The sequence below is a fragment of the Bos indicus x Bos taurus genome, chromosome 22 (genome assembly GCF_003369695.1).
Source record: "Bos indicus x Bos taurus breed Angus x Brahman F1 hybrid chromosome 22, Bos_hybrid_MaternalHap_v2.0, whole genome shotgun sequence".
Lineage (NCBI taxonomy): Eukaryota > Metazoa > Chordata > Mammalia > Artiodactyla > Bovidae > Bos > Bos indicus x Bos taurus.
Window position 1 is genome coordinate 8,317,937 of NC_040097.1, and position 21,371 is coordinate 8,339,307.

Consider the following 21,371-nt stretch of genomic DNA (forward strand, 5'->3'; position numbering starts at 1 on the left):
ACCAGACAAAGTTGTATTACTTTATACTATGTAAAAAGTAACTATTTTCTAAGATAAGATGGGGCGTGGAAACAGGAAAACAATAATGCCAAAGTTTAACTGCATGAAGCCGTGGTTATAATGCTGAGTGTACAGAAAGTAAAGCATCAGAAAAGAGCATAAAACTCGACAATTAAACTGGGGGTAAATATGCCAGAACTGGACCTTGTAATTCCAAAATATCTAAGATGTAAGTTGACTGGAGAGCTCCTGTCTAGACCATCTGAGCATGTTATGGATGAAAAACCCAGGCTTAAAGAGGTGAAGGGACACAGTAAAACTAGAGTCTCATGGCTAGACATGTGGCCACCAGCTGCAGTCAAAACTAGAACCAGAACTTAATTAAGTAATTCCACACTGGGTTCTCCTATTCATTATATGTTTCGGTTCTTGGGAGAGCTACATCTATTAGTACAGAGATCAAAGAGCAAAAAATATCCAAGAGTCAAAACCACTATTTCAATATGAGAGGAAGTTATTGATGTATTTTTCTAGGGAGTGAATCCATAGCTTTCTTAACCTAAAACAGAACCACAATATTCTAACGTGGATATATGTGTGTGAATATATGTACATATGTATATATTCATATATACACACACATATATGTACATACATGCACACACGCGCACGCGCACACACACACACACGTGTGTGTGTGTTTCCTAAGCTGAAAACACAAATCAGAGGGTATGGAGATCATTAATTATCTCAAAATGTTTTATCAAATTCAGTAAATGGATTTATCAAGCATGTCAACTATGTGCCAGGCACAGGGACCTAAAGATAACCAAGACCTAAAGTCTGGCCTTGTTGAGGGTGAGAAGAATACCTACACGCACACCACATATTATCTTTCTCATCTGCAGCCACTCAGTCCCTTACAAATATTAAAACCACCAAATCTGGCACCTGGATAAGACGGATATATAATTGATATAAAATCTGAATACTGCACATTGGACTTCATCAAAATTAAAATTTAGTTTCTCATTTTGGCACCTTAACAATATATAAAACTTATAGGCAAAGAGATGTGACAATTAAATGCAATTGGAGCTCCTGGATGGGATCCTAGACCAGAAAAATGACAGACGGCAAAATTTAAGCAAGGTCTTTAAAAGAGTTAATGGTTAATAGTATTTCCTGGATTGGGTAACTGTACTATGGTTACATTCAGTAGACAGTTGGGGAAGCTAATGTAGGATAGCATACAGGAACTCAGTCCTCACTATTTATTATTCTATAAATCTAAACTTATTTAAAAATAAATTTTAAGAACAGAGTAAGAAAAACTGATTAAAAATAATATCCATGGGTATCTTTGATATAGATCTAAAATTAATAGAACAGCAGTCGTGAACAAATATTTCAAACTCATATCTACCTCAACTTACTTTTTGAGTCTCACAGTTTGGTTCACAGCTGTGATTCATGAACCGGGAGCAATTTCCTTTCTGAGTGGCATCTATTATCTAGGGAAAAGGATAATTTAAGAGTTAAAAATGAGACCTTAAATATATGTGCATTTTGCAAAAGAAAAGCATCTGGCAAATTAAACACCCTTAATATCCTGTTCCTTTAGAGAACTCTCTCACATAACTTTACACATCACAGTGTCAAATATCCAGCTTCTTAATTCTCAAGAGATCTGCTATAAACATTTCACCTCTGGGTCAAATTATCTCCATATTGACCAATGTCTCATTTTCTTTTAGCTATTTCTTACATCCTATTATACTGCAAACTTACTTCATGTGTATAAAACTTCATTTTAAAATGTATGCATGAAATACCACAGTATGTAGCTCTCAAGTTTGGGTATGTATCTAAATCCACTGGAGAGCTTGTTAAAACTCTTGCTGGATCCACTCTAACAGTGAGAATCAGCAGATCCAAGGATAAGTTCCTACAACTTGCATTTCTAGACTGAACAGAGGCAGACATGAGAATCTAGCTAAATTTATTAAGCCAGTCATTAAAGAAACTGTAAATGGTGCTCCTCACTAAAAAACAACTTTTTTGGAAAACAATTTTCATAAAAGCATATTTGTGTCAATATATAATGGGCTTATCGTCACTTATTGTTACGTCCGAGGCCAGGGGCGGCGGCCAGGAGGAGCAACCCCACGTCCAAGGGAGCAGAAGGGCCTAGAGGAGCTATTCCACGTTCAAGGTCAGGAGGGGAGACGGTGAGGGATACCCCTCATCCAAGGTAAGGAGCAGCGGCTGTGCTTTGCTGGAGAAGCCATGAACAGATACCCCACGTCCAAGGTAAGAGAAACCCAAGTAAGACGGTAGGTATTGCAAGAAGGCATCAGAGAGCAGACACACTGAAACCATACTCACAGAAAACTAGTCAATCTAATCACACTAGGACCACAGCCTTGTCTAACTCAATGAAACTAAGCCATGCCCATGGGGCCACCCAAGAAGGGTGGGTCATGGTGGAAAGGTCTGACAGAATGTGGTCCGCTGGAGAAGGGAATGGCAAACCACTTCAGTATTCTTGCCTTGAGAACCCCGTGAACAGTATGAAAAGGCAAAATGATAGGATACTGAAAGAGGAACTCCCCAGGTCGGTAGGTGCCCAATATGCTACTGGAGATCAGTGGAGAAATAACTCCAGAAAGAGAGAAGGGATGGAGCCAAAGCAAAAACAATACCCAGGTGTGGATGTGACTGGTGATACAAGCAAGGTCCGATGCTGTAAAGAGCAATATTGCATAGGAACCTGGAATGTCAGGTCCGTGAATCAGGGCAAATTGGAAGTGGTCAAACAGGAGATGGCAAGAGTGAACGTCTACATTTTAACAATCAGCGAACTAAAATGGACTGGAATGGGTGAATTTAACTCAGATGACCATTATATCTACTACTGCGGGCAGGAATCCCTTAGAAGAAATGGCGTAGCCATCATGGTCAACAAGAGTCCGAAATGCAGTACCTGGATGCAATCTCAAAACGACAGAATGATCTCTGTTCGTTTCCAAGGCAAACCACTCAATATCATGGTAATTTTGCCCCAGATATCACAGTATCACAGTTTTTGCCCCAACCAGTAACACTGAAGAAGCTGAAGTTGAATGGTTCTATGAAGACCTACAAGACCTTTTAGAACTAACACCCAAAAAAGATGTCCTTTTCATTATAGGGGACTGGAATGCAACAGTAGGAAGTCAAGAAACACCTGGAGTAACAGGCAAATTTGGCCTTGGAATACGGAATGAAGCAGGGCAAAGACTAATAGAGTTTTGCCAAGAGAACACACTGGTCATAACAAACACCCTCTTTCAACAACACAAGAGCAGACTCTACACAAGGACATCACTAGATGGTCAACACCGAAATCAGACTGATTATATTCTTTGCAGCCAAAGATGGAGAAGCTCTATACAGTCAACAAAAACAAGACCAAGAGCTGACTGTGGCTCAGATCATGAACTCCTTATTGCCAAATTCAGACTTAAATTGAAGAAAGGGAAAACCACTAGACCATTCAGGTATGACCTAAATCAAATCCCATATGATTATATAGTGGATGGGAGAAATAGATTTAAGGGACTAGATCTGATAGATAGAGTGCCTCATGAACTATGGACGGAGGTTAGTGACATTGTACAGGAGACAGGGATCAAGACCATCCCCATGGAAAAGAAATGCAAAAAAGCAAAATGGTTGTCTGGGGAGGCCTTACAAATAGCTGTGAAAAGAAGAGAAGCGAAAAGCAAAGGAGAAAAGGAAAGATACAAGCATCTGAATGCAGAGTTCTGAAGAATAGCAAGGAGAGATAAGAAAGCCTTCCTCAGCGATCAATGCAAAGAAATAGGGGAAAACAACAGAATGGGAAAGACTAGAGATCTCTTCAAGACAATTAGAGATATCAAGGGAACATATTCATGCAAAGATGGGCTCGATAAAGGACAGAAATGGTATGGACCTAACAGAAGCAGACGATATTAAGAAGAGATGGCAAGAATACACAGAAGAACTGTACAAAAAAGATCTTCAAGACCAAGATAATGATGATGGTGTGATCATTCACCTAGAGCCAGACATTCTGGAATGTGAAGTCAAGTGGGCCTTAGAAAGCATCACTACGAACAAAACTAGTGGAGGTGATGGAATTCCAGTTGAGCTATTTCAAATCCTGAAAGATGATGCTGTGAAAGTGCTGCACTCAATATGCCAGCAAATTTGGAAAACTCAGCAGTGGCCACAGGACTGGAAAAGGTCAGTGTTCATTCCAATCCCAAAGAAAGGCAATGCCAAAGAATGCTCAAACTACTGCACAATTGCACTCATCTCACATGCTAGTAAAGTAATGCTCAAAATTCTCCCAGCCAGGCTTCAGCAATACATGAACCATGAACTTCCAGATGTTCAAGCTGGTTTTAGAAAAGGCAGAGGAACCAGAGATCAAATTGCCAACATCTGCTGGATCATGGAAAAAAGCAAGAGAGTTCCAGAAAAACATCTATTTGTGCTTTATTGACTATGCCAAAGCCTTTGACTGTGTGGATCACAATAAACTGTGGAAAATTCGGAAAGAGATGGGAATACCAGACCACCTGATCTGCCTCTTGAGAAATTTGTATGCAGGTCAGGAAGCAACAGTTAGAACTGGACATGGAACAACAGACTGGTTCCAAATAGGAAAAGGAGTACGTCAAGGCTGTATATTGTCACCCTGCTTATTTAACTTATATGCAGAGTACATCATGAGAAACGCTGGGCTGGAAGAAACACAAGCTGGAATCAAGATTGCCGGGAGAAATATCAATAACTTCAGATACGCAGATGACACCACCCTTATGGCAGAAAGTGAAGAGGAACTAAAAAGCCTCTTGATGAGAGTGAAAGAGGCACTGCAGATGGTGATTTTGGAAAAGCAGAGACATTACTTTGCCATCAAAGGTCTGTCTAGTCAAGGCTATGGTTTTTCCAGTGGTCATATATGGATGTGAGAGTTGGACTGTGAAGAAGGCTGAGTGCCGAAGAATTGATGCTTTTGAACTGTGGTGTTGGAGAAGACTCTTGAGAGTCCCTTGGACTGCAAGGAGATCCAACCAGTCCATTCTGAAGCAGATCCGCCCTGGGATTTCTTTGGAAGGAATGATGCTGAAGCTGAAACTCCAGTACTTTGGCCACCTCATGCGAAGAGTTGACTCATTGGAAAAGACTCTGATGCTGGGAGGGATTGGGGGCAGGAGGAGAAGGGGATGACAGAGGATGAGATGGCTGGATGGCAGCACTGACTCAATGGACGTGAATCTGAGTGAACTCTGGGAGTTTTTGATGGACAGGGAGGCCTGGCGTGCTGAGATTCATGGGGTCACAAAGAGTCAGACACGACTGAGCGACTGAACTGAACTATTGTCACTTTTAAATGGTTTAATAAAAAAATATTTTCAACTTCTCAGCTTTTAATATATTGATAAATATAATCCACATAAACAAAAGCTCTTTAGGAGACAGTGATTTTTAAGAATTGTAGTGTGAAACATGCATGTTTACATTTACATATACATGTAAATACTTCTCCCTCATCCTTTTTTTAAGCAAATAGAAAAAAACTAAACACATTGTTCAGCTCCTTATTTTTGCCACTTATATTTCAGTGGCAATATTATATTGATATTATAGTCCATATCAATGATCCCTTTCAAACTCAACAATTTCCAGATCTGCTTCAAAACAAACATATTCATGCCACTTACCTCATCATTCTTCAGGGCCATGAAATAGTAGTGGATGTTTTTGTTTCGTGCATACTCCTTTACCCGGGCTTTAAACTCTTTATGATCAAGTACCTCTCCACAATATTCCAGGACAAAGGTGTTCCTGGCCAAAAAAAGGAAAAGAAGTCTGTTAGTTTTCTCTAACATTTATCAATAGTCATGATTAAGCTCCCTTCTTGGCTTCTTTCAGTTAGCTTCTACCCTTGATTGTTCTTTAGTAGTTACTCATCTGTTTCTTCTCTATTGAAGGTATTAATTCTCAGTCTCTTCTCTCTCCCTTTATAAAAGCTCATTCTCACCAATGATTTCAAGTATTACCTCCATGTAAACAAATACTTCTCTATGCCTTACTCCCAAGTTCTGACAAGAAATGACCTACCTGGAAGTTTTCTCTAATCCTTGCAAAATACATATGCCCTGGGAATTCCCTGGGCCAGTGTGTAGGACTTGGTCTTTCACTGCTATAGCCTGGGGTTCATTCCCTAGTCAGGGAACTAAGACCCCCCAAGACACAAAGCAAAAAAATAAACGAACATGCCCTAACATTAACCACTGGCATTCCCTGGTGGCTCAGTGGTAAAGAATCCACCTGCTAATGCAAGAGCCATGGATTCCATCCCTGGTCCAGGAAGATCCCCTGGAGTAGGAAATGGCAACACATTCCAGTATTCTTGCCTGGGAAATCCCATGACGAAGAAGCCTGGTGGGCTACAGTCCATGGGGTCACAAAGAGTCAGACACGACTAAGCGACTGAACCACAACAAATACCCAAGAGACTTTTTAAATGTAAAAATGCAAATCATTTGTATTTGTTATGATATACTGACAAAATCAGTATATTTCTTTTTTTCGGGGAGGGGGGCCATGCTAAAAAAAATGCTATGCTTAAAAAAAAAAAATGCTATGCTTAAAACTTTCTTTAAGAAGCCGGAAACAAATACTTAGAATAGTTAAATCCACAGAAATGGCAGATTTAGAGGTTGCCAAAGGTTGGGAAGAGGGAGCAACAAGGAGATTCTGCTGATTGGGTTAAGGGGTTTCCTTTAGGGGTGATAGAAATTTCTGTAACTAGACAAAGGTGATAGCTGCCCAACATCTGGTGATGCTCAACTGGTCAGTTGTATCAGACTCTTTGCAAGCCTTTGGACTCTGTCCATGCCTGAAAAATCTCATGGATGGAGGAGCCTGGTGGGCTACAGTCCAGAGGGTCACAAAAAAAATCAAACATGACCGAGCAACTAAACACACAACAACATTAGTTCAACCTGGACAGCACTGCCTTCCATTTCTACAACCTAAAACTGGAGGGTTTGGTAGGGATTTGCTTGGTTTTTTGGTGGAGTCTGTCATATTTTAACACTAACTAGTAGTTTTGTTCCAAACACCTACTTACACTGTGTACATCTGACAGTATGTCCTTGTTAAGTGGGAATACTCTAAAAGTGAACATCTAAATAGCTTGGAATCAGAAGTTTATAAAACTGGTATTACCATCAGCATATGGAAGTTACATGAGTGAAGGTGTCAGAAACATGGCAACATTAAGTCCTAGTATATTTTACCAAAGCAGGGTTCTTTGTGAGTAGCTGAGGAAAGCTCAAGAGCTTTAGGAAATTTTAACCTGCTATGTGAACCAGTCACGGACTTTCTCCTCTCCCATTTCCTTCTTCACAAAAGAAACGGATTTCTGAGCCAACGAATAGTCTCTGTTGCATATAACAAGAATTTATATTTAAGTTGAAGCTATGTTAGTGCAGACTCTGCCAAAAGACAATAGTATCCATTACTACCCCATAACAGAAGTTTATGTCCAAACTGGAGTTTCTTTAAAAAATAAATACATTAAAAAAAAAAAAAAAAGATTCTCCAAAAGAGAACCCTGGCTAGCTTCAGTAGAATAAAATCTGCATCTAGATCAGAGTTAGTGACTTTAGAAACGCAGTGGACCGCCTTGGGAAATACTGAGTGTGATGTCTAATAATAGACAAGAGAAGCTTGTCTATTATTTATTTAAAATATTATAATGGATCCACTGAGTTTGGATATGGAATATATTTAGATGATTCTGTGAGATATGTTTCAAAGAAACAATTTAAAAATGGTTATGAACCAAGATATTGTGATAATACTTTGTAGAAAAGAGAAATATGACGTTTCTACTATTTACTTTTTTTTAAATGAAACATGTTTTTCTGATTGGTTCTCAAAAAGATAAGAGTGATATGAATATCAATTCCGACCTTTCAAAAGATACATGAGGATTCCTGTCAGAAAACTAAAGTACCTGGTTGCTTTGAATTCTCACAATAAAAAGATTAAAACCCCTCACCCCATTCCAATTCCCATTCAAATGTGGCCATACGCTTAGGATTCTGAAAGAATAGCTGTGCTTTAGTCACCAGAAGCCAGCAACTGTTTTATTTTCTTCCTTTATTCCTTTGATGTATTTTAAAAAATTCTTCCATCATAAACACATGTAATCTATATATACTCAACTTTAAAGAAAAAGACAATCAACTTTCATAAGAATACTTAAATACTACGTATAAAAAATGAGTGGGTAAAGGAAATACTGAATATGGTAGAAAATAAACTGTTTTATTACATTACATATAAAAGTAACATGAGTTAGAAGGCAACATGTATTCATTCAAAAATGTTTACTGTTTATCAAGTATGCTTTAATTCTCTATTCTAATATCCTTAGACACTCTTCACCACTCTTATCCCAACTTATATAGATTCACTGTTATAGATTCTGTCCTAACTCCTTTTTACAGAATTTCATGGGGATTTTGGGGGTCTACACAAATACTTGGTAATTACTTGGAATTAAAGGTAATGTGACTATCAGACAAAGAAGAACTTGCCTATTCCAAACATCACAAGGGACAAACTGCTCTCTCAAATATATAGAGAAGAGATTTCTATTTAATTTCCTAAAGTGAATTTAAAAAAAAAAAAAAAAAAAAACTAGCTACCAAGCGTCATTCTGCACAATAATCATTATTAAACTTTAGTGTAATAGGCAAATTATTTTCCTAAAAGGTATCTAATCAACTTCAACAATACAAATGAAATGAAAGATGATCAAAACCTAACTTACGAAGGAAGGTCTTTAGCAGCTCTCAAGCCCCAGCCTTTCTTTTCCGTGAGGATGACTTCCACATCTGCATGCTGTTTCCTCTGAAACCGTCTATTGGAACAATAATCCCCATTTGGACACCGAGAAGAACTGAAAAGAGACAGCGAGAAAATTAATTCTCCAAAGCAGCAAAAGAACTAAAAACGTGTTCACTAGAATTATGTAAATATATCTGTATCTTTATGGCATAATCAGCATATGTGTGGTAAATCTCCAAGTGACCCTTCCTCAATAATTCTTCCCATTATGAAGGGACTCCTTAGAACTGAGTGCCTACACTGTTAGTTAAACACATGGTACCCGAAATACAGTCTCTCAACTAGTCACTACCCCTCCCTCAGTGTTAAGACACATTTCCAGACTGCATGGAAGCCTGCGGGACTCTGACAACTATGCAGAGCTAACTTATTCTCAATCGGTGCGCCTTCTCTTATATTCCACTCATCACTGATTTCATCTTTTGAATGTACCTAACTACTTGAGCTACATGTAAGCAAAACCAAAGTCATTGTTAAACATATCCTTGTTCAGAGTAAGCACAACATGAAGAAGCAAGGTTCCTCCATAATGGATTCTGGAATAAAATAAAAAATTTACTGAATTCTTAATAGTCCAAAGCTGACGGGCTCCTCTGCCCATGGAATTTTCCAGGCAGGAATACTAAAGTGAGTTGCCATTTCCTACTTCCAAGGATTTTCCCGACCCAGGGATGCAACCTGCATCTCTTGCATCTCCAGCACTGGCAGGTGGATTCTTTACCACTAGCGCCACTTGGGAAGCCCCCTTATACTATAAAGCACCTTAATAATCTTTTGATGGTTAAAAATGATACAATTTTCATTCTGATTGTTTTTTAAAAATCACATTTTTTAATGTAAAGATATTTACTATTTACATGAAAAATACTGAACCAAATGTCTATCAATAGAAGATTAATAATTACACGTTAACTATGAATAGAATACACAATATAGTCAAGGGAAAGATTTGGGTAGGTCAAAATATGTAGCTCTGACTAGGTCTCCAAAACATATTAAAAGCATGGGTGGCAAGTGAGGGGGAACAAAGTTTCATGAACTACATACAGTAAGAATTTCATTTTTACACACACAAAAAAGGAAATGTCTACCTCTGCTGCTACAGGCATAAAAATTATCTGGAAAGACTACAAACAGAGGGATTGAGGCTTACAACAAGACATTTTACTTTAAGCACTTTTGAAATGTTAGGATTTTACTTCATTTTATAGTAAAAATTTAAAATACCAACACTGACTTCTCAGGACACGAACCTTACAAGAGATAAAAGGAGACTCGGTAAAAATTAATATTGCTATGTCAGCATTAGGGCTACCTTACAGAGCACTTTCAGTGTGTATCATAATCTAATGCACAATGTGAGGGAAATCTGTCTCCTTATAAACCGGAGACTGGAGTTTTCATCTCTAGTTTCACATGGGAGATTTCATGGCTCATAAATACTCAACAGTAGGTAGGAGGAGAAAAGTCAAAATTTTACTCTTAATAATTCTTCTCAATATTTAGAGACATTTAATAGAATAACTGAGCAAAAGCAGAGCATTCTGATTTACTTACCATTCAATCATGAGAAGACGATTAAGACAATCTTCCCCACATGCTATTTCACCTTGAGCTCTTTCATCTTTAGAAAGAGGTGTACACTCACATTGCATTCGCTTAATATCCCGATGGGATTTATTCTTCTTTCTATTAGGTAAAATTTTATTAAAATTGGTTAAATAAATGTCCTAGCAATGATACAATATACACAGTCAAAAAATGCCAAATTTCATTTGTTTTCCCTTTAATGATTCTGGTTAAGTCAATCATTTAAAAAGAAAAAATGTTGAACCACTAAGCATTTATGAGACTGAAAACACAAAGAACTGTGTTACAAAACAGATGAGAGGCAACCTCAGTCTTGGCAAATGGGAAGATGGGATAAGCTCAAGTCTATCGTCTTCTTTCCTGCTGCTGCTGCTAAGTCACTTCAGTCGTGTCTGACTCTATGCGACCCCACAGACAGCAGCCCACTAGGCTCCTCTGTCCCTGGGATTCTCCAGGCAAGAATATTGGAGTGGGTTACCATTTCCTTCTCCAATGGATGAAAGTGAAGTCCCTCAGTCATGTCTGACTCAGTGACCCCATGGACTGCAAGCCTACCAGGCTCCTCCGTCCATGGGATTTTCCAGGCAAGAGTACTGGAGTGGGGCGCCATTGCCTTCTCCGTCTTCTTTCCTAGTCCTTGTCACCCAAGCCTTAAATTCTGAGCAGTTTCAAGTTAGTACTCATATTTGGCTCCAGAGGAAAATTGGAAAACTCATGAATATCAGGTAATAACACAGCTGATTAATTAAAGTTAAGTTTAAGAATCAGTCCTTATGGACTTCTTTGTGGTCCAGTGGTTAAGACTTCATGCTTCCACTGCAAGGGGGTACAGGTTCGATCCCTGGTAGGGAAACTAAGATCCTGTATGCTGCCATGTGGTCAAAAAAAAAAACCAATCAGTCCTCATGGTTATACAAATAATAGTTGAGATACTAGGCTGAGGAAGATAAGGGGCTGCTAAAAAACAAAACAAACTAAAAAAAACAAAAATAGGAGTTTTAAATCAAGAATCTACCTCAATCAAACCCTTTAGAGACTCCTTCAGCAACATCATTTTTGTGCAAATCCTGTTTAAAAAAAATTCAAGGACAGATGAATAAGTTCCCCTTCTTAAGATCAGGGAACTATGACTTACTCTTCAACTAACAGACAAGTGAAGCACAGCTGCTGCTCTAGGAGACTGTCTTAATCTCCTAACTAATCTGCTTTCACCTTCAACATTAGTTCTTCTACAGTCCCAGTTTTAGAAAGTACCTAACCAGGGTCATGAGAGTTTTCACCAAGTTGCAATAATAAGAATGATTCATCTGGATCAATTTAAGACATAATTCATTAATACACATAAGAATATGCTTTGCCTGAAGAAAGATGACTAAAGATAAACAAAATACCTTCTTGCAAGTACTTAAAAGCTATATATAAAAGCAGTAGTTTTATTTTGCATTGCTCCAGAAGGCCAGATGAGGACTAACGAGCCCAGATTTCTTTCAGGTAAACCTATTTTCACTAGACATAAGAATGCTCATACTTGACAGTAACTTGTTTTCTCAGTGGGTTCTACAAATGCCCAGCATATGTCAAGCACTTTAAAATGTTGCATATGTGCTAAGTTGCTTCAGTTCTGTCCAACTCTTTGCAACCCTATGGACTGTGGCCTGCCAGACTCCTCTGTCCAAGGGATTCTCCAGGCAAGAATACTGGAGTGGGTTGCCATGCCCCTCTCCAAGATTTAAAATGTTGTATATATATATATAAATGCCTCCCCCTCTAGAAGGCCCTCAAATGCCTCTCACCAACCAAATTTATTGTGTATAGTCTTATATGTATCTGAAACTCACTGCTAAATAAAATCCAGAGAGTTGGGTTAATTTTATTTCTATTCCTGTACAAAGATCATGTAAGTTGCATGACTCTACTCACAAAATACCTAAGGAGTACTACTTAAAATAGTCAATATTTTGAAGTTAAACCTAATTTACAACTAGATACAAATGAATGTTACTATAAGAGGCTCTTTTTATCCTTCAAAAATAAAGTTTTGTTTTGTTTTTTTTTAATAGGAAAAACTTCTGATGGGTCTAACGTTAAGATGAAGTCTTTTACCTTTTCCACAGTGGAAAATGTCTTCATTTTAAAAAATTCTGAATGCTTAAAGGGATGATGGCTAAGTTGATTCTCAACTAGAGGAGAAATTTCCAAAAGGAGGTAGGTGATTAGGAGACTATAAACTTTTTAAACACATATTCAACATATATTTACATTGAGAAAATTAAGACTGTCAGAAAGAGGTGAAAGAAAGTTGACCAAAAAGCTCTGCTCTAGAGGATTATGTTTTCATTAGCCTATTCTCATTATACCTTATTTCATGTGAGGGATTTTACCATTTATTTCCTAAAAACTCATCTTATTGCCAAGTTTAATCTATTATCATCAGATTTTAAAACATGACAAAAGAACACTGTGTTTCAATCTAGTTCTAGTTTGTAAAGTACCTAAAGATATTTTTCAAAAATCTTCACAATGAAGAAAAAAAAAATCCAGCATAACTTTTTTCTTCTCTGGAGCTTTGTTCCACTTTCTATTCCAGGTTCACATGTAAAAAGAAATTTAAGAAAAACTGGGCTGCTCTATATACTTTGGTTTTAATGTACTTCTAGAACCAAAGAGGTAAAAGGAGGAAAAAAAAAAAAAAGCAGACATCCCCTCCCTGAGAGGAAAAAAAAAATTGAGGGAGGGACTCTAACACCACCAAATCTAAATAGGCAAATATACTTTTTAGATTTTTTAATTTACATTTTATCACACAACATATTTCACAAAACTGAGCTCATATATTAACTTTTGAAAGCTAAGTTTTTTCCTACAAAAAGAGGTTAAAACTTCTCAGACAAGTATTAATTTGGCTTACCTTTCTGTTAAATAAACATTTTCTTCAATCAGATCAAAGTAACAAGGCATCTTCCCTTGCTTGGCATATTCCTTCCACCGCTGGGGGTCCCTGAAGTCCTCCATGACACAGGAAGGCCCAACCAGCGCTGAGCCGAGAGGCACTGCTGTCTCGCCCTGCTCTATCTCCATTCGAACTTTCTTTCTGTCCTGAAGCTCACCATCACTTTCAGAATCACTCTCCAATTCCTGTCTTCTTTTTTTAAGAGGCCCTCGATCTTTCATATCATTTCTGTCTAAGTTTTTCAGAAGATCTTTCTTCTCATTCACAGCCAAAGAGTCCTTAATGGAATTGCTGCTTATTTCAGGTGCTTGCACTGAACCCTTGTCCTTCTGAAGGGACAGAAAAAATTTACTGGACTGACTTGAAAAGTGAGATCCTCCACGTTGATCCCAATTCTCCTCCTCTTCTCGGTCATCTGTTAAGGAATCTGGTACCTGCCCTTGAATTCGATCATACACGACCCCAGCTCCTGGCGGTCTACTTGCTGATCTTGGATCCCAGTAGCCGTTGCCTTGCCAGTAACTGCGTGCCCCGCTACACTGTTCTGCACTTTGCTGATACTTGTGTCCACCGCAGGCTCCATAGCTGCTGTCAGGTTGCTGATACGTGGTGGTAGGCTTTTCTTGTTGAGAGAAGTCCCACCCTAGGTTTCTGAGCTCCTCTGATGAACGGAAGCCATCCACTCGGGAGATCTCACAAGAAGAAAAACTTGAGTCTGTTTTTCCCAGTCGACTATCTGGCCTGTTAGGAAAAGTAGTCTGTTGCCGAGACTTATTTGAGACATCTTCAAAATCATCAGAAGAATAAACTGGTAGCTCTTCCTGCTGCTGAGAAACTATTTTAGCTTTCACTGTTTCCTCAGAATTTGAATGACCTAGAGGGTCGGATTTTATGTCTGGATGACTTGTACTATCAACCCCATCACTCTGCGGATGAGCAATTTCAGGCAGGTGATTATCTATCTGTTTTCGGCTGGGCTGTATAAAAGAAATTTCGGAATTTTTCTCTGCTGCTTTATGAAAGAAGAACTTCTCAGTTTGAGGACAGGCTTTACTTGTTATACTCTCAAATTTTTCCTCATATGAATGTCTCCTTGGCTCCAATCTCTCATCTTCCCAGTGATCAGAATAGTGTCTGTAACTCTGACTGCTCCGAGAAGAACAAGGACTAGTTTCTTCCATGGTCAAAGTAGAATTCTTTGGCACAACCACAACAGACTGAAGACGGTTTCTTGGAATACTGCTATCATCAGAATCTGTATCCTCTGAATCACTTTCATCACTTGAACTTTCGGAAGAACCAGAATAATCTTCATGGACAGTAGATACAATCTCTGAGGCATGACCACTACTGTCACATTTTAAGGTATATGTTATACCATCACTGTCCTCCATAGTTAAATTCAAATCACAAGAAGAAAATACAACTTCTGAGTCATCAGAAGTATGTGCATGTCCTCTTCCACCTTCTTCATCTAAAGAGATCTCTGGTCTTCCTCTTCTATCAGGCAATAAAGAATTCCCTTCTTCGTGAGCCTCCTGCACACATTTCTCAGACAGTCCATTATTATGCCTGTTATCCCATGAAGCAAATCCCCTTCCTGAATCAGGAAGGTCACTACCTACTTCTATTACTGTTTCTTTCTCTGCATGCTTTAAAAACTCTGAGTTTTTACTCTTCGGCACAGCATCCAAAACTGGAGATATATTCTCTCCACACTGCAAGAGAGTTAAACTGTTCACTTTTATTCCTGGGGGAAGACTCTGAAGAGATGAAGCAATACATGAGCTCCCTGGAGTATGATATAAGTCATCAAAATGATTAACAGAAGCTGAACTAGTACTACCAACACTCTGCTTATATTCTCCACATGCAAATTTTGAGTGCTGATCAATTAGATTTCCATTATCACATATAACTGTTTTTGATTTCAAATGCACATTCATAAAGCTATTTGAAGACATCTTCGTGACTAAAGGCTCAATATTTTCAGCTCCGGAATGACATGAAGAAGGGTGGTTGTCATTTGAAGTACAGTATATATCTGAATCTTTGGTTTTACAGCAAGAAACTCTCACCTCAACTGGTTCTTTAACAACTGTTTTGGAATAATCCATAGTCATAACTGGCAAAGATATGAGTTGATCTTGGTGTGGTGACACTAGAGGTTCTGTTTCTCTAAATGGGCTTTCTGACTTACTATGCTTCATGCAAGTATCATCCAAGTCTTTTTCTTTACATCTATTAATATTCTGAAATCCATTTGATGAAAGCATGCATGTTTTGACCAAGGGGGATACCTCTGATCCAGTCACACTATCATCAGAAGACATCAAAACAGTGTCATGTTTAGAAGTGCAAAATGCTGCCAAATCAGATTCTGCCCCTGGAGACCCATTTATATTTAATTCTGTGGGACAATAACTTCTTAATTGATCATTCTTCACTTTACATAAAGAGTCTACTTCCTTAATACTATCATGGCTATCATGTCCTATAAATTCAGACTTAAAAACAGGTGATCCATCTAGCTTTTTAAAAGTAGGTGAATCATTTAATCGATTTGATGGAGACGGAGACCGAGTCTTCTCTCTCTCAGGAATTTTACTAATCACTCTTAATTCACTACCTTTTGAACAAGGAGTCTGTAAACTAAAAGAATGAGACTGTTTGGTTTCCTCATTCAATTCTGTACAACAGAAAGAATTTTTAAATTTATCAGACTTGGATACAGGTTTTGAAGGGGCAGATTTGTAACGGGAAGCATTGTTATCATGCTTGGAATATGATGACCCCCGTCGGAATCCGAGTTCATTGGGGGGAGAACAGCATCTTTTCATTGCTTCATTTTCTGAAGTCCTTTTGGATTCTCTTTCTAATTTGGAAGAATACTTTCCCCTTTTCTCAGTCTCTAAGTAAGAGGACTCAGTTTTACACTCTCGGTCAGACTTAGAATAGGATGATGATGTCCTTAGGTTTCTGTAAGAGGAAGAATGAGATGAGGTGCGCCTTGAGTATGTCTTCTTATACTCATCTTCTGAGTCAGAACTCTCTCTCGCCCTGCTATCTGTATATGCCCGAGAATAGCGAGTCCTTTCTCGATAGGGGGAACTCCTATGGTAGCGACGATCAGAGTCATAATAATGGGATCGTTCTGACCGAGAATAAGATAAACTAGTTCTAGAGCCTCTGTCAGATCTAGACCGAGATCTGCTCCTCCTTCGTTCTCTCTCTCTACAGCGAGAAGATATATACCGAGTATCTCTTTCAAGTTTTGAGTAGCTAAAATATTTATCATCTCTCTCTGTTTTAGATCGTGAAGATTTCCCTAAATCCTCACTTTTTAAAGTTGCTAAGCTCTTTTTTGAATCTCTTTCTCTGTCAATGTTTGCTGAAAATTTTAAATCATGCGATCTTTGACTTGAGGAAGTCCGTACAGAATCTTCATCAGATTCTGAACCAAGAAAGGTGCCTTCAGATTGTGAGGATTTCTTCTTAGAACCTGTTTTTTTAGAGCCCAGACTACTCTTAGAACTATCTGGAGTTTCTTCTTCCTTCCCAATATGGGAATCTTCTTTTTGTGAAGGAATATCTGCTTGCTCATTCAAACTGTGAGTTATGTGTTCTTCTGAACTATTAGATACAGGGTCCTGTTTAGTGTCCACTTCTGATGATTCTGGTACAATTGTTACTGGTGGCTCCTTCAAGGCTCTAGCAGCTACATCTACGGGTGCTGTCATCAGAACTGTAACTGGTGTGTGTGGCAAGGCCACTGGCTCTGTTACTGGTGCTGGTGATGAGGGTGTTGTGGCTTGGGGAGGTGGAGGTGGTGGAGGTGGAGATGAGGGTGGCGAGTCTACAGTTGTTGATTCTGCTCTGACTGCTGGTAATGGTGCCATGGGAGGAGATGGAGATGCCACTGCTGTGGTGGCAGTCAGCAGTGGCCTGGATGTTACATGAAGCAGATGTTTCTTAAAATGGATTTTGCCCAATTCTACCCTTGATTTCGGTGGCGAAGATTCTTCTGTAGTAGATAATGTATCTCCAATGTCCGTCTTAACTTTAGGGGTCGAGTCTACTTGAAGAGGTACAACTGGGGAATTTGGAGTATCATTTTGCTTTTCATTGCCAAGTGCAGTCAGAAACCTGTTCTGCAAAGTTTTCTTTGTAAGGCTGAAGCTGAATGACACCTTCTGTCGTCCCTGTTCCTCCAAATTAACTTTTGTCTTGGTGCCTTTGGGCAAAAACCGACTAGAAGCAACACCTTTGAACATTGGTCCTTTGATGAAACCTGTTTTCGGCACATTTTCAATCTTTGCCTAGGAATGAACAAAAAGAGCAGTTACTACTACAATAAAGTTACTTTTAAATGGCTAGCATCGCAGTTTACAATGTCAGAGAAACGAAAAGTCCTTTTTAATGACAAAAACAGCATGAATTTCATTAAGCTATAAAAGTATTAAAAAAAATCCTCTTTATTATGGAAAATTTTAAACATACCCATAGGTAAAATAGTTTAATAAACCTCTAAGTACCCATCCCCAGTTTCAACTAATCCAAAAATTATCCATATTTTTCTACTCTTATTGTCTCTTAAAGGATTTTACAGTTTTAGAACTATTTTCCAAGCAGAATTTTAAAAATAATCTGATGTGTATTTCAACATACACTATAAGAGGACATGTGGATAGACAGCAATAGCTAACATCTCCAACATGAAAATACTTTGTTCTTGTCCCTATCCTGTAAGAAACATCGTAAGTCATTACAACTAGTGGTCTTCTGGCATCACACAGAATCATCACTTGAAGGGACTACCTGAGGGGACTTCCCTGGTGGTCCAGTGGCTAGGGCTCCACACTCTTAGTGCAGGTGGCCCGGGTTCCATCCCTGATCAGGAAACCAGATCCCACATGCCACAAGTAAGAGCTCACATGCTTCCACCAAATATCCTATGTGCTGCAGCTAAGACCCAGTGCAGCCAAAGAAACAAACAGATTAAAAAAAAAAAGAGTCGCTTGGGTACTTGGTAGAAATATAGATCTGTGTCCAAACTTCAGGAAATATCAATTCAATAGCTCTAAAGTGAACAAGAAGCTTGTTTTGTTTTCTGAAAACAAGCATCTCAGGCAATTCTGAGGGACTTCCTAGATGTGGGGAACCGCTGGTACAGAGCAGTTTCCCACCTCATTCATTTTACAGATGAGGTAACCAAACCAAATGAGAACCAGGCCTTTCTGCCTTCCTGGAAATTACTGTCCTGGCACATTACCACTACATCTGCTGGACCCCATACATACCCAGGCCAAGCGGACTTATCGTATTACCCTACTATAAGCAACAACTACAAAGTATATATTTAAGAAGGCTCTACCCTTCATTATTTGCCAAACCACCAAAGGAACTGGTGGGCTTCAGAAGCTAAAGGCTTAACCTCGGTTGTAGACAGAACATCAGAAAAGTCTACAGCAACAAACTCAAGTCTAAATTAAAGATAGTACACTTGCCATCTACATTTTTCTAATTGATGTTCTTTAATCAACTCTGGCTATTTAAGAGAACAGTTTTCTACTTCAACGTGGTAAAAATCTGAAATCAGTTTTCAAAAATTATACAGTAACCATTCAGGTGGGAAAGTAAACATTTTTACATGCATTATCACAGAGCAGTGGTCTTCAAATATTTCTTAAGAAAGAGAATTCACTGTTCAAATTAAATCTTAAACGGAAGCTCAGTGCATAAAAACTGTCTTAAGTTGCTAGCTTCCTTTACCTTGACAAAAGGTCTTGAAGCTTGAAAGTTTAAAAACCATTTTCATGAAATATACAACATCCCCACTGGAATGAATTATTACAGATTCAAAAACAAAATTAAGCAAAAACTATTACTTCATTTCATATTCAAAATGATAGCTAAATTTTGAATGTTTTCAATCTCATAATCACTGAATACCTAATTAAATTACACTTACCTCATTTTCTTCTTCTCTATTGTCATCCAGCCAAGAAAGCATGCAAAAGAATAAAAAAGAAATCATAAATACTTAAAATGGAATGAAATGTAAGTTTTTTAATTAAAGCTTAGGATACATACAACCTCCAGGTATATTCTAAATGGGTTATCTGTCCCTTCATAGCCTTAGTTACATTTAGTATAGCAAATATTCAATGAAGATAGTGTTATGCACTGTGCTAGGTGATGGAGAGAAAAGGTGATTAAAGCAGAGTCCTTCCCCTCAAGCAGCTCTTATGGTTCTCTGTAAACATAAAATATAATTGTTCTAAAAGTAATTCCAACATAATGGAGCAAATAAATACAAGGATAGAAGTACGCACAAGTATAACAGTAAAGAGGAAGATAAGCAACTTAGTTCAGTGGAAGGATAGGAATGCAAAGAATTGTTTTTAAAAGATCTTTTTAAAGACAGTAATGAAATTGTTAGGCCATAATTAATAGCAGGAATCAGCCACAAATGTTTTTAATAGAACACTTGCTTTGGTAAATAATATAATGTCAAGAGCAAAAAATAGGAAAGTTTGAAGGAAAGTTGATAGAATAGGGGTAAGAAGTCACAGGTAGTACTGAGTCTCCTGTGTCCTCGCCATAAAACATAAAAACATAATGCAAAAACATGCATTTAACTCTCCAACGTGAGATCATGCTAGAATGCCTTGTTTCTTCTTTGGAAAATCTACTACAGAAGAAAAACCAGAGGAATATGCACCCAATTTTCTGTCAAAAATGTACAGTATGCAGATCTGCAGCTTACTGAAGAACTGTATTTAAAGAATTTTGACTATCCATGTCCACACCAAGACAAATCTCTGTTAGGTCACAGGACACATGTGGAAAAAGATTTAATTAACAGTTTTTGTCAGAGCAAGCTCAAAGAACCAAAGAATGACATGATTATTCAAATTGACCAATCAACCAACTTCTCAGGAAACACAGGAAGTTTCCAAAGGGAGGACGCATATAATGAGAGAGATTTGGCCATATCAACAAGATTCATAAATATAAACAAGTCAGATAGTAAGGAAATGTATTTCAGATACCATGTTACACAGGAAATGGTTATACTTAAAAGGATATAATTTTATTTACTCTGGAAAAAGACAAGTTACAGGACCATAGCAATGCATCTCAAAGTATAAGGAAACTTAGAAGATAAAATAGGCTTATTTTTGCACAATTCCAAAAGTTGGACCTGTGACCAACAAAAGTACAGAATGACAGATTTTACCTCATTTTAAGTTAGAACATATTAGTTTTCTTTATTTGAAAAATACATGTACACAGGGAAAAACATAAAATTTACAAAAAGATATACAACTAAAATTAGATCTACCTAGAGGCGACTATTGTTATCTTCTGCATATCCTTTCAAAAAGTGTGTGCTTATATGGGCACACACATTGCTTTTAAAAGAGAAAAGACATACACAAATGGAAATTATACCTCTCTACCTTTTCTGGGCTGAAAGCCCTGGATATAATTACACATCAACGTACTTAAGATATAGCTTCAGTTGTAGTTCTACCAGCCTAACAGATATCTATACGTCATTGGCATTTTTTTCTTTTTTCTGGGAAGTGCTTTTTTCAGCTCCTTTGCCACTGATTAGGTACTGAGTTGTTAGTCTTTCTTACTGCTTTATGAAAACAAAATATGAGGTAGCTGCAACTGGAATGTGCCTCTGTACTGGGTACTTTAATTTCCTTGTCATCAGAAACATTTAAGAAAAATCTGGATAAGAACTTAGCTAAGATCAGACACAATTCTTAATCTAGATATAAGGTTATAAAAGTGAGGCCCTAGAAGGTCTCAATCCAGGATTTCAGTTTATTGAATTTCCTGAACCATACAT

At 38.0% G+C, this 21,371-nt stretch overlaps 1 protein-coding gene across 3 annotated transcripts in view; it reads right to left on the reverse strand.

Moving 5' to 3' along the window:
- The window catches only part of SETD2 (SET domain containing 2, histone lysine methyltransferase), an 83,601-nt gene that overhangs the window by 40,618 nt on the left and 21,612 nt on the right, over positions 1–21,371 (reverse strand). For 2 of the 3 annotated variants that reach the window (XM_027523848.1, XM_027523847.1), the window contains exons 2-7: positions 19,476–19,491; positions 13,463–17,823; positions 10,522–10,653; positions 8,888–9,016; positions 5,760–5,883; positions 1,437–1,514 (exon numbers count right to left, since the gene is read on the reverse strand). In XM_027523848.1, coding sequence (XP_027379649.1) covers positions 1,437–1,514; positions 5,760–5,883; positions 8,888–9,016; positions 10,522–10,653; positions 13,463–17,823; positions 19,476–19,491 — 4,840 coding nt within the window. Of the gene's footprint in view, positions 1–1,436; positions 1,515–5,759; positions 5,884–8,887; positions 9,017–10,521; positions 10,654–13,462; positions 17,824–19,475; positions 19,516–21,371 lie in introns of all 3 variants that reach the window. The other variant, XM_027523846.1, reaches the window with a different exon arrangement.